The following is a 15,307-nucleotide window of genomic DNA, read 5'->3' on the forward strand; positions in this document are numbered from 1 at the left end:
GGAAGGCAAAAGTAGAAAGTTAAGAAACACCTGGGGTAACAGGCGAATTTGGCCTTGGAGTACAGAATGAAGCAGGGTGAAGGCTAATAGAGTTCTGCCAAGAGAATGCACTGGTCATGGCAAACACCCTCTTCCAACAACACAAGAGAAGACTCTACACATGGACATCACCAGATGGTCAACCCCGAAATCAGATTGATTATATTCTTTGAAGTCAAAGATGGAGAGGCTCTATATAGTCAGCAAAAACAAGACTGGGAACTGACTGTGGCTCAGATCATGAACTTATTGCCAAATTCAGACTTAAATTGAAGAAAGTAGGGAAAACCACTAGACCATTCAGGTATGACCTAAATCAAATCCCTAATGATTATGCAGTGGAAGTGAGAAATAGATTTAAGGGACTAGATCTGATAGAGTGCCTAATGAACTATGGATAGAGGTTTGTGACATTGTATAGGAGATGGGAGCAAAACCATCTCCAAGAAAAAGAAATGCAAAAAAGCAAAATGGCTGTCTGAGGAGGCCTTACAAACAGCTCTGAAAAGAAGTGAAAAGCAAAGGAGAAAAGGAAAGATATACCCATTTGAATGCAGAGTTCCAAAGAACAGTAGGGAGAGATAAGAAAGCCTTCCTCAGCCATCAATGCAAAGAAATAGAGGAAAACAACAGAATGGGAAAGACTAGAGATCTCTTCAAGAAAATCAGAGATACCAAAGGAACAATTCATGCAAAGATGGGCACAATAAAGGACAGAAATGGTATGGACCTAACAGAAGCAGAAGATAATTAAGAAGAGGTGGCAAGAATACACAGAAGAACTGTACAAAAAAGATCTTCACGACCCAGATAATCACGATGGTGTGATCACTCACCTAGAGCCAGACATCCTGGAATGTGATGTCAAAGTGGGTCTTAGGAAGCCTCACTACGAACAAAGCTAGTGGAGGTGATGGAATTCCAGTTGTGCTACTTCAAATCCTAAAAGATGATGCTGTGAAAGTGCTGCACTCAATATGCCAGCAAATTTAGAAAACTTGGCAGTGGCCACAGAACTGGAAAAGGTCAGTTTTCATTCTAATCCCAAAGAAAGGCAATGCCAAAGAATGCTCAAACTACTGCACAATTGCACTCATCTCACACGCTAGTAAAGGAATGCTCAAAATTCTCCAAGCCAGGCTTCAGCAATACTTAAACTGTGAGCTTCCAGATGTTCAAGCTGGTTTTAGAAAAGGCAGAGGAACCAGAGATCAAAAAGCCAACAAATTGCTGGATCATCGAATAACAAGAGAGCTCCTGAAAAATATCTACTTCTGCTTTATTGACTATGCCAAAGCCTTTGACTGTGTGGATCACAATAAACCGTGGAAAATTCTTAGAGATGGGAATCCCAGACCACCTGACCTGCCTCTTGAGAAATCTGTATGCAGGTCAGGAAGTAACAGTTAGAACTGGACATGGAACAACAGACTGGTTCCAAATAGGAAAAGGAGTATGTCAAGGCTGTATATTGTCACTGTGGTTATTTACCTTATATGCAGAGTACATCATGAGAAACACTGGGCTGGATGAAGCACATGTTGGAATCAAGATTTCCTGGAGAAATATCATAACCTCAGATATGCAGATGACACCACCCTTATGGCAGAAAGTGAAGAAGAACCAAAGAGTGTCTTGATGAAAGTGAAAGAGTAGAGTGAAAAAGTTGGCTTAAAGCTCAACATTCAGAAAACTAAGATCATGGCATCCAGTCCCATCACTTCATGGGAAATAGATGGAGAAACAATGGAAACAGTGGCAGATTTATTTTTCTGGGCTCCAAAATCACTAAAGATGGTGACTAGAGCCATGAAATAAAAGGACGCTTACTCCTTGAAAGAAAAGTTATGACCAACCTAGACAGCATATTAAAAAGCAGAGACATTACTTTGTCAACAAAGATCTGTCTAGTCAAGGCTATGGTTTCTCCAGTAGTCATGTATGGATGTGAGAGTTGGACTATAAAGAAAGCTGAGCGCCGAAGAATTGATGATTTTGAACCGTGGTGTTGGAGAAGACTCTTGAGAGTCCCTTGGACTGCAAGGAGATCCAATCAGTCCATCCTAAAGGAAATCAGTCCTGAATGTTCATTGGAAGGACGGATGTTGCAGACACAACTGAGCAACTGAACTGAGCTGAACCAATCAGGTCTGAAGGGCTCCCTTGGTGGCTCAGATGGTAAAGAATCCACCTGCAATGCAGAAGATGTAGGAGACATGGGTTCGATTCCTGCATCAGGAAGATCCCCTGGAGTAGGGCATGGCAACCCACTCCAGTATTCTTGCCTGGAAAATCCCATGGACAGAGGAGCCTGGCAGGCTACAGTCCATGGGGTCGCAAAGAGTCGGACATGACTGAGCGACTTCACTTCACTTCAAAGCATTGTTTAAAGTTCAGTGAGCTCATGTTCATCCTAATAATTACATTCTATGGGTGTATGTGAATGCTTTACAATGTCGAAACATTACAATAAATGTGGACTAGGAGTTAAGAAGTAACTAGTAATTTTAGCAACAATATGGATGAATCTCACAAAACATAATGCTGAGCAAAAGAAACCAAGACAGCACAACATAAAAACAGGTAACATTAATCAATGCTATTAGGAGGCAGTTCAGAGGTCATCCTCGAATGGACAGGGGTGGTTAATGACTGGAAGAATGTAATGACTGGAAGAATGGACAGGGGTGGGTAATGACTGGCCTCTGAGAACATTCTGTTTCTTGACCTGGGTCCTGAGACCCCAGGTCTCCGGAGTCTCGTGCATGCGCAGGCAGATTCTTTACCACTAGTGCCACCTGGGAAGCCCCAGTACACAGGTGTGTTCATTGTGAAAATTCATCATGCTATAATTAGGCACTGTTCTGTGTGTGTATTATATACTTCAACAAAAGATTAAACAAATAACAACCACAACGGCTGGGTGGATGCCTCTATCAAATTTCTCTGGGACAATATTCTGGTTCTTCACCAGCATAGTCAGGCAAAGTTTTTTTATTTTTTTTTTAAAGACTATGGTTTAGGTTGTCCCCTCTGGCAGTTAACTTAAAGAGCACAAAAAGAGTGAGAAGTGCTCTGAAGGAGCTGAGAACTCCTCTTCTGCTGCACACATTCGGCACTTCCTCCTCCTCATTTCATTTGCCAGGTAGGGGAGAGACCTTCTGGCCAACTGGTAACATGACTCATTCAACTCTTTTAGCCACCAGGACATCTATATTTATATTGCTTTTTTAATTATATTTTCCAGACAACTGGCCTTTGATTGTCAGCCAGACGTTTACCAGGACCCTGGGGCAGTGCCACAGACCCACCTGAATTACCAGCTTCTCTTATCAGTTGCAGACTCACCACTGGCAACAAAACCAGTGAATTTAAGTGCATAATATGGTACAGGAAGTGCTGGCTACTACCAAGTCTAATTCAAGTTGCGGCATTAAGAAGAAGCTGGGTAAAGAGAATGAGTGTAAACGGTGAATCTGAAACCAGGAAGTGAAATGAACAGCAAAAGATGCATATTGGGCCCAAATAATTTGATTTATTTGAAATGCCAGATGCCTATCAGATGACTTTTTTCTTTGAGTAGAATGATGTTTTTTTCAAACTGCTGGACTCCACACATTGAGGCATGGCTATGATTTATGCAATTATATGGAGTCGGTAATAGCAGTAATTTGGTTTTCTTGGTTCAAAAGAAAGTTTACTTCATATTAATCCTCCTCATGTAAAGAGCTCAAATATTCTTCCCTTCCATCTCATATAATTTGGAAATGTGTATTATGTAAGAATAAAACTTTAATGAACTAAACAAAACCAATGCCCTTAGAGAAGTCTGCTACGGAAGATCTAAATGTCAAAGTACTACTTCCTTTTGGTTTGTCTTAACTTAGCTAATGACAAATTTAGTATTACAACTTTGAAGGTGATCAAATTCTTGGAAAAACTTAAATATTATATTCTCATGCAAGTGAAAGTGTTAGGTGTTCAGTCGTGTCCGACACCTTACAACCCCATGGACTGTAGCCCGCCAGGCTCTTCTGTCCATGGAATTCTTCAGGCAAGAATACTGGAGTGGGTAGCCATTCCTTTCTCTGGGGGATCGTCCCAACCCAGGGAATGAATTCAGATCTCCTGCACTGCAGGTGGATTCTTTGTCATCTGAGCCACCTGGGAAGCCCATGTTATTATATACTATCTTAAAATATAAACTGTTATAAGCAGTTGAATGATATAGTTAGCTATATGTATGCCACAGGATTAGACATAAAACTATGTCTTGACTGCCAATTATATAAGCTGCTTATCATTTTTAATATTTGTGAAGACAAATATTTTACAACTTTGTGTTCCTCAACCATGAATTTTACAGCTGAGATGATTTTATGCAAACATTATAGTATGTTTCATAGCAAACTCTTGTCTGTAAGCAAGAAAACAAAGAGAATTAATGAATAAAAGACTATACTATAACTCAAACTATAACTGACAAAACTCAGGAAAAAAACTAAGTTCTCAATCTTAGGAAACCACTTCTTTGAATTCAACACTGAAACCATTCTGTAGAGTTTTTAAAAGACAAGTATATTTCTATTAAAAATAAACACGAAATTTCCATTGAATCAACAGAAATAAGCTATTCATTAGACATCTTAAACAGAGCAATATTGCAGGCTAGTACAGTGTTTCCCAAATCAGGCTCATCACTAGACTCGGCTAGGGTGATTAAAACATACACCTCTCAGAGGCATCTGATTCAGCAGGACTAAGATGAAGGCTAGAATTCTGTTGTTTTTTAAGCTTCCTCTTCCTTGGTGGCTCAGGGGTAAAGAATCTACCTGCCAGTGCAGGAGACGCGGGTTTGATCCCTGGGTCAGGAAGACCCCCTGGAGAAGGAAATAGCAATCCACTCCAGTATTCTTGTCAGGAAAACCCCATGGACAGGGGAATCTGGTGGGCTACAGTCCATGGAGTCGCAAAAAAGCCAAACTCGACTTGGCGACTAAACAACAGCAACAGACTGCGATGGTGGGCCAGGTTTCAGGATCACTGGATAGGTATGTTATTATACAAGCAGACATTTCAGATTCTACCTGGAGCAAGTTACCTGAAACTCGGTTCCCCGAGTTTTAGCTCCCAGGTAAGCACTGACTCTCAATCCTTACAGCACATAATGCATGCAAAGACCATTCAAATCTTCCTCCAACATGCCCTATACTCTCCACATTCATCCCTTTACTTCCCACTTCTCATTTCCTCATCTACTTGTTTATAAGGTAGCAGCTGAAACACTATTTCCTTAGGGAAGTTGCTCTGACCAGCCAATTTTGGACAAGCTCAAGCTCAAGAACCCTTTGCTGTGTTCCCACGGATCCTGAACATACACGGTAATGACAGGAGACGCCACTCAGAGAGCCCTTATGCTGTGCCAGGCACGGTCCTAAGCCTTCAAGCTTGTATTTGAATTAATCCACTTAATCCTCATCAAAACTCCTCAACACAGGTTATTATTATCACTCTTATTTTTTAAATGAGGAATGAAGAGACAGAGGTTAAGTAGCATGACTGAAGCCATGTAAGGGCAGTGAAAGGAGAATCTGATCACAGGAAGTCCAGCTCCAGAGTCCATGTCCCTAACCACTGTGCTGTGACCTCTTTCCCAAAGAACTTCACGCTCCTCATCATTCCTGTCCCTAGGTTTTTTTTTCTTAGCAGCTCTCTTTCCCACTGGACTACATGCTCAGTGTATCTTCAGTGCCCAGACAACAGCAGACATTCACTAATGATCTGAATGATTCACCAACAATATCCCTTTCGACAATCAAAATTAACCTTAAATATGTTTTTAAAAATTTGATAATATGGTTATTTCCATAGCTTATATAATAGTAATCAAAAAACTGTAGTGTTTGCTTGCTTGTGTAAGGCACTCAGCTATGTTGAAGAAGACACATGCCCTATAGGAAATATAGGAAGACAATTCAAGCAAAGAAAATATGCAAAGAAGGGCACTGCAAGTACACAATTTGGGAAGCAAATTTTCTTGTCTCTCTTGAAATGGCAAAGGCACAGTGCGAGTTTTAGAGCTTACCCCAACTTTTACTATGCCACAAACCCTCCTTTTTATTAATTAGCTCAAAGATTAGAAAATTTTAAATTCTAATAAAGGCTTTAGTATAATGTTTTTTGAAAAGAAAACTAGCTGTCTAACTGAAAAGCAAGAGAAGTATGTTCTAGAAAACAACTTTAAATAATATTTTGGAATGGGCATAGACTTTTTATGGAGGAATACAAGAAAATGTTATTAACAGCAGTTCTATAGGAGAGGGGGGATGAGCACTTACTTTTTATTTGGCATGTCTCTGTGTTGTCTGAATTTCTTTACTATGTATATGCTCAAATAGAAATTTTCAGAGATACCATTTCTGTTTTCTCTTCATAAATTTACTTTTTGATAGTTATACAAGAAACAAGAAATAAAGAGTGCTGATATTATCTTGTCAATCACCACAAACATTTATGATTAATTAACACATGTTACACATTACTGTAACTGTTACTCCGACTTAGCAACCTTATTCTGATCAACAAACCAAAGATAAAGCCATCTAAGCCAAAGCAGCTCAGTAACTAATAAAAGGAGCTAGACTGGTTTCCAACTTGGAAAGATTCATAACTGGTTATGACCTACCTTAGACAGACCGTTAATCATGAATTAATCATTAATTAAATCATATTTGTTCATTAATAGTTGTGGTTGTCAAATTTACATTATGAAAAGTCATGGTGTGACAGGTATTATGATATTACTAAGAATTTAATATTCCATTCTAAACCACATGAATATAACCCTGACTTCCAACGTACTGTTTCCCCACTGGGAATGACTCTACCTTCTAACCGGGGACAGAAAGGAAAATTGTTCTTGCTGTCTCAAGCCTCTTCTCCCCCTCACCCTCTGGGAGGACCTTGCCACTGAACTTGTTCATGTAAAGCCAGGACCACAGAAGTATGACAGGCTAGGCTGGTGGGAAAAAAGGTAAAAGAATGAAAGTACAAGCACTGTGAGGGCAGGGCACAAGCGCTGTGAGGGCAGGGCTGCAGGGTGAGAGAGAAAGGCAGACAGCCAGGCGAGAGGTGCTCCGGAGCAGCCAGGGGCGAGTGAAGATGCGGACCAGTATTTCAATGACCATTTGGCAGGTGGCCCATGTTGTTTTAAATGGGCTGCAGACAAGCTGTGTGATGTTTCTCTACAAATTATGTATGTTATATTGTTCAGATTATACATGATTTATGAATCGGCCTAAAGAACCAAATTTGTAAACCCTCATGCAAACAGTACAAAGTCTAATTTTTAAATGTCTATAAAAGGACTTCTCTCCATTAAAAAATATAGAGATATATAGATGTATGTATCTACTTAATCTTAGAATTGAAGACATACATTAAAAGCAAACAGGAAAAATGATCATACCAAATACAGTCTTGCTATGGCTTAGTGGCAATGAATTAAAGAGAATATCCCTAAAAGAGGGGTAAATATCAAGCAAAGGAGGTTAACTATGTGCGAGACATTTTGTATTTCCTTATTTCATCCTGTGAACAACTCCACAAGTCAGACATTCTTAGCCCCATTTTACTGATGAGAAAAGTCATCACATCACCCTGAGGTCCCACAGTCGACCACTGAAGAGAGTTTCCAAATTCAATCAAGTTCGATGTCAGAGTCCTCACTTTGTTCCTTACCTCTCATCTCACCAAAAAAGTACATGTTAAGGGAAAAGGTTAGAAGCAGGTTGGCTAATTCTTGTCTAGAGACTAAGAAAGAATGAAATAGTCTCAAGAGTTCAAGTAGGAATGCTTACTTCTCCAAACCTAAGGTACACAGCGCCACCTTCTGGGGAAAGTGAGGTCACCATTCATCACAAACAAGGTTTTTGGTAAATGTATTATTCACCTGAGGATGAAGCAAAGCAGCCAGGAATGTGGGGAGACCAGATGGTGCTATAAATGACACTTTCATGGCCTCTAAAAGTGCACAGAGACTTTCCAACAGTTGGATCCCACTACAAATAAAGGAACAGATTAATTACTTAACAGAAGTAAATTAAAATTTATGCATTATATATACTATATATGATACATCATATATATATATTAATATGTATATACACATACAATATACACATATATCTCAAGGATTTATGTAAAGTATATTTTTATATAAAGCAATATAGTATTTAAGAGGCCAAAATAATCAATGCTGAGCTAATTATTTATAGCTCAAAGATTAGAAAATTTTAAATTCTAATACACGCTTTAGTATAATGTTTTTTGAAAAGAAAATTAGCTGTCTAACTGACAAGCAAGAGAAGTATGTTCTAGAAAATAAAAAACTCGAGTGGACACTCTGAGGAAGGGACTATCTGGTTTTACATACAGTAATGCTGACATACCAGTTTGACAGTTTGATCCCATGAGCCAGACACCACAAGCTGTTCACCTCTGGTTTGGCTCCAATCAACACTGTACACCTAAAACATTTAAAAGTGTCATTTATAAAGCAAAAGAGCTGGGGCGGGGGAGACACAGGTATACCTATGGCCGATTCGTGCTGATGTGTGGCAGAAACCATCTCAGTGTTGTAATTATCCTCCAATTAAAATAAATAAATAAATTTTAAAAAGGAAAGAGCATCAAGTTCAACATTACATCTTATCTATTTATAACAGAATAGTCAGTCAGAACCACTAATTCACTTGGTTAAAACATCAAAGCTCTACAAATCTCCACATGGTGTCAGAGAAAGGTCATCGTGTCCATGCCCCTAGACTTACCCCTAACAGATAAGGCTCCACTCTACAGAGCTGAGAACACTACAGAGTATTTCTAAGACCTTCTCCACTAAAACAAATTATACATATGCTTAAACCTCCCAATAAATCACTGTCTGCAGCACCCTGAAGAAACATCAGAGAAGATTAGGAAGTTAGTCGTCTAAAAACACTTGCCAGGCCAAAGTTTATGAGAAAGTATTAAAATTCAATTAATATCCCTGTTTTAGTCTTTCTTGATAAAAGCATACAGGAACGAGGTTTTCCTTTCAGATCTCTTGGTAAACAGCTTCCGTTATCTAATGCTGCTCTCAGTAAACCACTTCAAGTGAATTATTTGAAAACATATGGAAACAGTTTTAATCCTGTTATCAGATACAACAGGTCATATACAGATCACTACTGGAAGCTAAGTTCAACTAAATTATGTGCATAATTAAACTTCACAAAAGCAGTCCTGCCCCAGACCCAATAATATGCCATTAAGTGTGAACAGCCAGCAGGTTTATCTTGAATCTAAAAACTCGACCATATTTATGTAGGAGGTATGACTGGGGTTTGTGGCAGCTAAAGTACGGGTTCCCTGTTCTCTGCTGCCTAATGCTATGCCTAGCCATATTGGAACCTGAGTTTAAAACCAAAAAAATTAGTAACACTGATTCTGCCTTTACTTAAAACTTTGATATTTTGCTCATTGTAGATTTACATTAAATTTGATTTCAAAAATACTGCACTAAGAGATTGTTTAGAGCTTCCCAGGTGGCGCTAGTGGTAAAGAACATGCCTGCCCATCCAGGAGATGTAAGAGACTCAAGGCACACAGGTTCAAGCCCTGGGTCAGAAAGATCCACTGGAGGAGGCAACCCACTCCAGTATTCTTGCCTGGAGAATCCCATGGACAGAGGAGCCTGACTAGCTATAGTCCATGGGGTCACAAAGAGTCTGACACACGACTGAAGTGACTTAGCATGAACACAAGAGATTATTTATCTTGACTACTGAGCTTTTTGTGTACAGTCACTCAGTCCTGTCGGACTCTTTGCAACCCTATGGACTGTAGCCTGCCAGGTTCCTCTGTCCATGGAATTTTCCAGGCAAAAATACTGGAGTGGGTTGCCATTTCCTCCTCTAGGGGATCTTTCTGACCAGGGATCAAACCCATGTCTGTTGGGTCTCCCACACTGGCAGGTGAGTTCTTTAGCACTAATGCCACCTGGGAAGTTTTTTGGGGTGGCTCAGACAGTAAAGTGTCTGTCTACAATGCAGGAGACCTAGGTTCAACCCCTGGGTCGGGAAGATCTCCTGGAGAAGGAAATGGCAACCCAATCCAGTATTCTTGCCTGGAAAATCCCATGGACGGAGGAGCCTGGTAGGCTACATTCCATGGGGTTGCCAAGAGTTGGACACGACTGAGCAACTTCACTTTCACTTCACTTAAATTATATACCCAAGGTAAGCACTTCACCCCTCTAGTTCTGGCCCAGCTGTAGCCTATATTCTTAAAAAAGAGAGAAGAGCAGTTGGAACACTAAAGAAATCACAACCCAGCAACAGAGTAGCTCATAAAGTACACAGTGGGATCAGCAAAATCCAAAGAGGTGCTGCAGTCATCTGTCAGTTACGGATGGAAAAAGACAAGCTTGGAGGCAACCAGAGAAGATCTTGAGACCGAAAGAGTCTGTGCTCATTGCAATATAATGATTTAAAAAACCAAATTGATCTCTACAACCTGCATCACTGCTAAGTAATTGTAAAGAGCTACTGCTAACATCATTAGCTCAGACTCCTCTGCCCCTACACATTTCCAACGTGACACAGGACTTGAAACCTTATGACTTCTCATTTTTAAAACTTTAAGAGCCTCCATGGGCTCAGAGAAAACCCAGCCCCAAAGATAACAAAAGACAGGAGGTGTGAAAACTATGCTGCCGCCAGTGCTGCTGCCAGCTCTGCTTTGTGACACAGGACAAAGTGACAAACATCAAGGTCTAGGACAAGACCGAGCGTAGAACACACGTGGTGAGGTCTAAAATGGGCTAAAGAAGAAGGAGACAAAGGTGGCTCAATCAATAAATACTTTTGTCTGCTTTACTGTGTTTAAAATACTAGGACATGGAAACATAACAGTGTAAGCCAGGACACGGGGTTTAAAACACAAAAACTGTAGACCATGAATACAAAAGCCTGATGGAAATTCAGCTTGACGCCCAGAAGAATCTTAGCGAGGCCCTGAAGGCTGGCTAAAATGTCAATAGCAGAAGGCAGAGGTGAAAACAGTGACCAGAAACTCCCTCAAAGACATAAATGGGGGACATAAAGCTCCTAGGGATGGGAACTAGTGAACGCTGCAAGATAACACCATGGTTTTGTGCCTGGGGACTGTCAGCGATGGTGGCATTAACAACACTGGAAGGCTGGAGGAAGAGTGATAATGTGTAATTTTAGACATGGTGAGTTTGAGGTGACAGCCTGATAGTCAAGTGGAAATGTCTAGGAAGGACAGGGTTTGGGCATTAACCTCAAGCCCTGAAAAAAAATGTACAGCAAGAGAGATGTTTGGGAGACAGCCAAAAAGGAATGACTGGATTCCATTATCCCAACCTCACGTCAAATCTATTCAATAAATGTTTACTATGAACAAGGGACAAAGAGTATAGTGTTAGGCAAGACAGATAAAGTACCAGCCTTCGTGGATCTTATACTTTAGCAAGGGAAGATGCGCTATAAGTATATAATTTCAGGTTATGATTAAAAAAAACTATTCAGAAAAATAATGCAGAGTAAGAGGACTAGAAAATAATAACAAGAGTGGGGAGGGGGACAGGTCACTGCTCAGTAAAGTCCTAAGTGAAGATGTCTCTGAACAGAGACCTGAGTGCAGTAAGACAGAACCCTGCAGATTTGAGAGGAAAGGTTTCCAAAGCAAAGAGCAAGCCTGAAGAAGGAAACAGGCTCATCACACCTTAAGACCATCAAGGTCAAACGGTTCAGAGCGACAAGACTCCAAAGGGCCATGAGTTTGTATGTAATTTCTCTGAAGAGGCTACAATCATCAACCGTAAGTGACCACCTACATTACAGGATGCTTCTGACTGCTCCCTCCTCCATTCTTGTTCACCTCCAATCCATTACCCATTTGCTGTTGGTCAGTTGGGAAGTGGGATTTGACTCTGTGACCCCATGGGCTGCAGCATGCCAGGCTCCTCTTACCTCCACTATTTCCCAGTGTTTGCTCAAATCAATGTCCATTGAGTTGGTGATGCTATCTAACCGTCTCATACTCTGCTGCCCACTTGGTTTCCACATGGTCATTACATGGCTCCTACAGCTTACCATCTTCACTCAACACTGAGATTCACTCACGCTGTTGCTTTTCAGCTAAAGGTCAAAATCATGCAAAACCGTGCATGAATTAGGAGTGCATGTATATGCATAAAACTAAAAGGAAAAATAAAGAAGATATAAATAGAAAATTCAGGATAATGGTTGCTCTTGGGGAAAAAGGAGGATGAAGGACTGACTCAGAAAAAAGAAGCTACAGGAAGGACAGAAGCAGTAACCAGGGGCTCCAATGGTACAGGTAATGTTTTATTTCTTAACCTAAATGATGAATATGTAAGTGCTCACTATATATTTTTACAACCCACATATATTTTATATGTACGAAATGTATCATAGGAAAATTTTTAAATCTGCAGTATTCTTCCACTGATCTTATCATAACAGCCAAAATGCTAACTGCTCCAGGCACACAGACTCAGCCCTTCCCTTGCAAGCAAGCACTTTCTTTTGCCTTGAACCCTGTCCTCTGACATCTCCACCTGAATAGTTCATTCCAACTGTCTCCTCAGACTCAAGGATGTCCTCCCGGTCCCTTCCCCCAGGCCAGATCCTCCCCTCTCATAGCATTCTGTACATTCACAGCATGTATTACATTCCAAATTAGATAACCCAGCAGCTTAAGCCTCTCTTTCCTAGAGAGGGAAAGGACCTTGCCTGACTTGTTCATCTTCCCTGTTAGGCCTCATACAGTTCCTTGCAGACAGAGAGTTAATCAAAGTTTCTGGACTGAATGAGGAACAGAGAAACAATCTGGATGGAAAGCGTATCTCACATCAGTCTACGGTTCTATCTTTTCCCCAGTCCCAATTCCCGGCTCCACTCCCGTTCAAAGAGCGGACATGGCAAATGGTTAAGTTAAATATAAAAAGAAGAGTGATATACAGCTATACTTTAAAAACAGAGTCCTCTGAAGGCCTATTTTATGAGACTACTCTTGGTAGTGGTGAAGAAAATTAATTGGGAAATTGCAAAAAGAAAAAAAAAAAACACTGAACAATACTTTGTGGGGCTTTATGAAATCTGAATCTCATCAAAACCACAGTTTGAAGAGGACAAATTCTATTACTGAATCCAATTCCCATAGTGCTCAGTTTTAATCTACTGCACAGTATTGCCCTTTTTCAAGTTGGCCTATTTAATTAAAAATCATCAAATAAAAACTGTATCCAGAATGTTCATACTTATCTGTATCAATACAAAGGAAAGGGACACTGAATTTTAAATTACTGAGCGATTAGAAAGTGCTGCATTTTTTAAATATGGAACAAATTAAAAAGTATTTTCCATTATAGATATTTTAAAATGCACATAAGAGTAGAGAAAACAGCATAACAAATCCTCAGGTATCCATCACACACCTTCCTTAATTATCAACATTTTACCCATCCTATTTCATCTGTTCTGTTACCGACTGAATGACTGTTGGAGTATTTTAACATCAGACTATTTCATTCACAAATACTTCAGAAGTAAGAATGTTTTCACCTTTTACATGAGCACAAGGCCATTTTCGCACCTTATATTAACAACAGCTCCTTAACATCATCTAATACTTAATCCATATTCCTATTTCCCTAACTGCATCAAAAACATCTTTTCTGGTTGGTTTACCAGGTGGCACAGTTGGTAAAAAAAAAAAAAAAACCCGCCTCCAGTGCAGGAGATGTAACAGATGTGGGTTCAATCCCTGGGTCAGGAAGATCCCCTGGAGGAGGAAACTGCAACCCACTCCAGTATTCTTGCCTAGAAAATTCCATGGAAGGAGGAGCCTGGTGGGTTACAGTCCATGGGATTGCAAAAAGTCGGTCACAATGGAGCACGCACACTCGGATCTGAACAAGGATCCAAAGTTCATATTTTATACTCAGCTGTTATGTCTCTTAAATCTTTTCTAATCTAAGAAAATTCCCTCCCCACCTTGGTTTTCCTGCCGCCTTACCCCACCAATGACATTTATTTGTTGAAGAAACAAAATTATTGGTCCTACGGAATGTTCTACATTCTGAATTTGACTTGTTTCCTCATGGTAGTGTTCAACTTTTTCCTCTACCCTTCTTATTTTATTTAAATTGGAATTTAGATCTAGAGGCTTGATTCCATTCAGTTCAGTCTGTTTTTTAGCTTCCTATTGTATTAGGAAGATTCTATTACAAGAAATTTTGCACACCAACTATTTGATTACACCACAATGAAATTCATATAGGAAAAGCAGGATAAATGCCTTGATTCTTTATTTATCAATTCATGATCAAAGACTTTAAATGGATCAAATATCTCTTAAAGTTTTTCAGAAAACTGATATGCCTCACTATTTGACAATGAAGACAAACTTTAACTATTTTTAAAAACTGTAATAAGCACACTGAGAATCAGATGTCGAAGTATTAAACTGAATCTGTCATCTTTAAAGTCACTTTTAACTCACTCTCAACGGCACTATGCTATAAGCCATGAGGTCAGAAACAAAAGTCTCAATTCACTCTTTTTTCTCCTTCTTGCTGAATCTTTTAAAATATTCTCATTCTTCCATTCCAATTATATATTCAACAGCAGGCTAAGCTAAAGGCATTCTATGGGGCTCAAAAGACATAATGGCCTCTACAGTTAAACAATACAGAGAAAAATCAATTCCTGCTTTGATGCTAAGTTTAGAAGCCATGCAAAGGGAAAATGTCCATGCTTTTCTTTCTTTTCATTTCACCTTCATTCCTTTAGGCCTAAAATACATCTAGGTCTTGGATGTCTCCTTTTTGCTTCAGTGACTATTCATCTGACTATCAGAAAACTAATGGCTAAACTTAATTTATTCAACACTGTTTGCTGAATATTCAACGAATATTTAGTAGCTCCTCAAAACTGTTTGGTTTTAAATCAGTCCTTTTAAGTGTTTCTGCATACTTGGTGTAAGAGACAAACTTTAAATAAATGCTGTATTTCTCTCTAATGAAAAATGCCAGATACTTGGTATTTTAATACTGAGCTTTTAGGCTGATCACCAGAAATTCTCTTAATCTCATGGAGGACGACCTTTCTGAGGGCCTGACAGTCCTCCACTCATCATCCTGCTTGGTGTGGTTTGACTTTTACTAACCATCATG

At 39.7% G+C, this 15,307-nt stretch overlaps 1 protein-coding gene across 3 annotated transcripts in view; it reads right to left on the reverse strand.

The window, feature by feature from the left end:
* Positions 1-15,307, reverse strand: part of PEX7 (peroxisomal biogenesis factor 7) — a 78,032-nt gene that overhangs the window by 55,046 nt on the left and 7,679 nt on the right. For all 3 annotated transcript variants that reach the window (XM_006052269.3, XM_044924182.1, XR_006542318.1), the window contains exons 4-5: positions 8,490-8,567; positions 7,991-8,099 (exon numbers count right to left, since the gene is read on the reverse strand). In XM_006052269.3, the coding sequence (XP_006052331.1) occupies positions 7,991-8,099; positions 8,490-8,567 (187 nt within the window). The remainder of the gene's footprint in view (positions 1-7,990; positions 8,100-8,489; positions 8,568-15,307) is intronic.

Source organism: Bubalus bubalis, chromosome 10 (genome assembly GCF_019923935.1).
Source record: "Bubalus bubalis isolate 160015118507 breed Murrah chromosome 10, NDDB_SH_1, whole genome shotgun sequence".
NCBI lineage: Eukaryota > Metazoa > Chordata > Mammalia > Artiodactyla > Bovidae > Bubalus > Bubalus bubalis.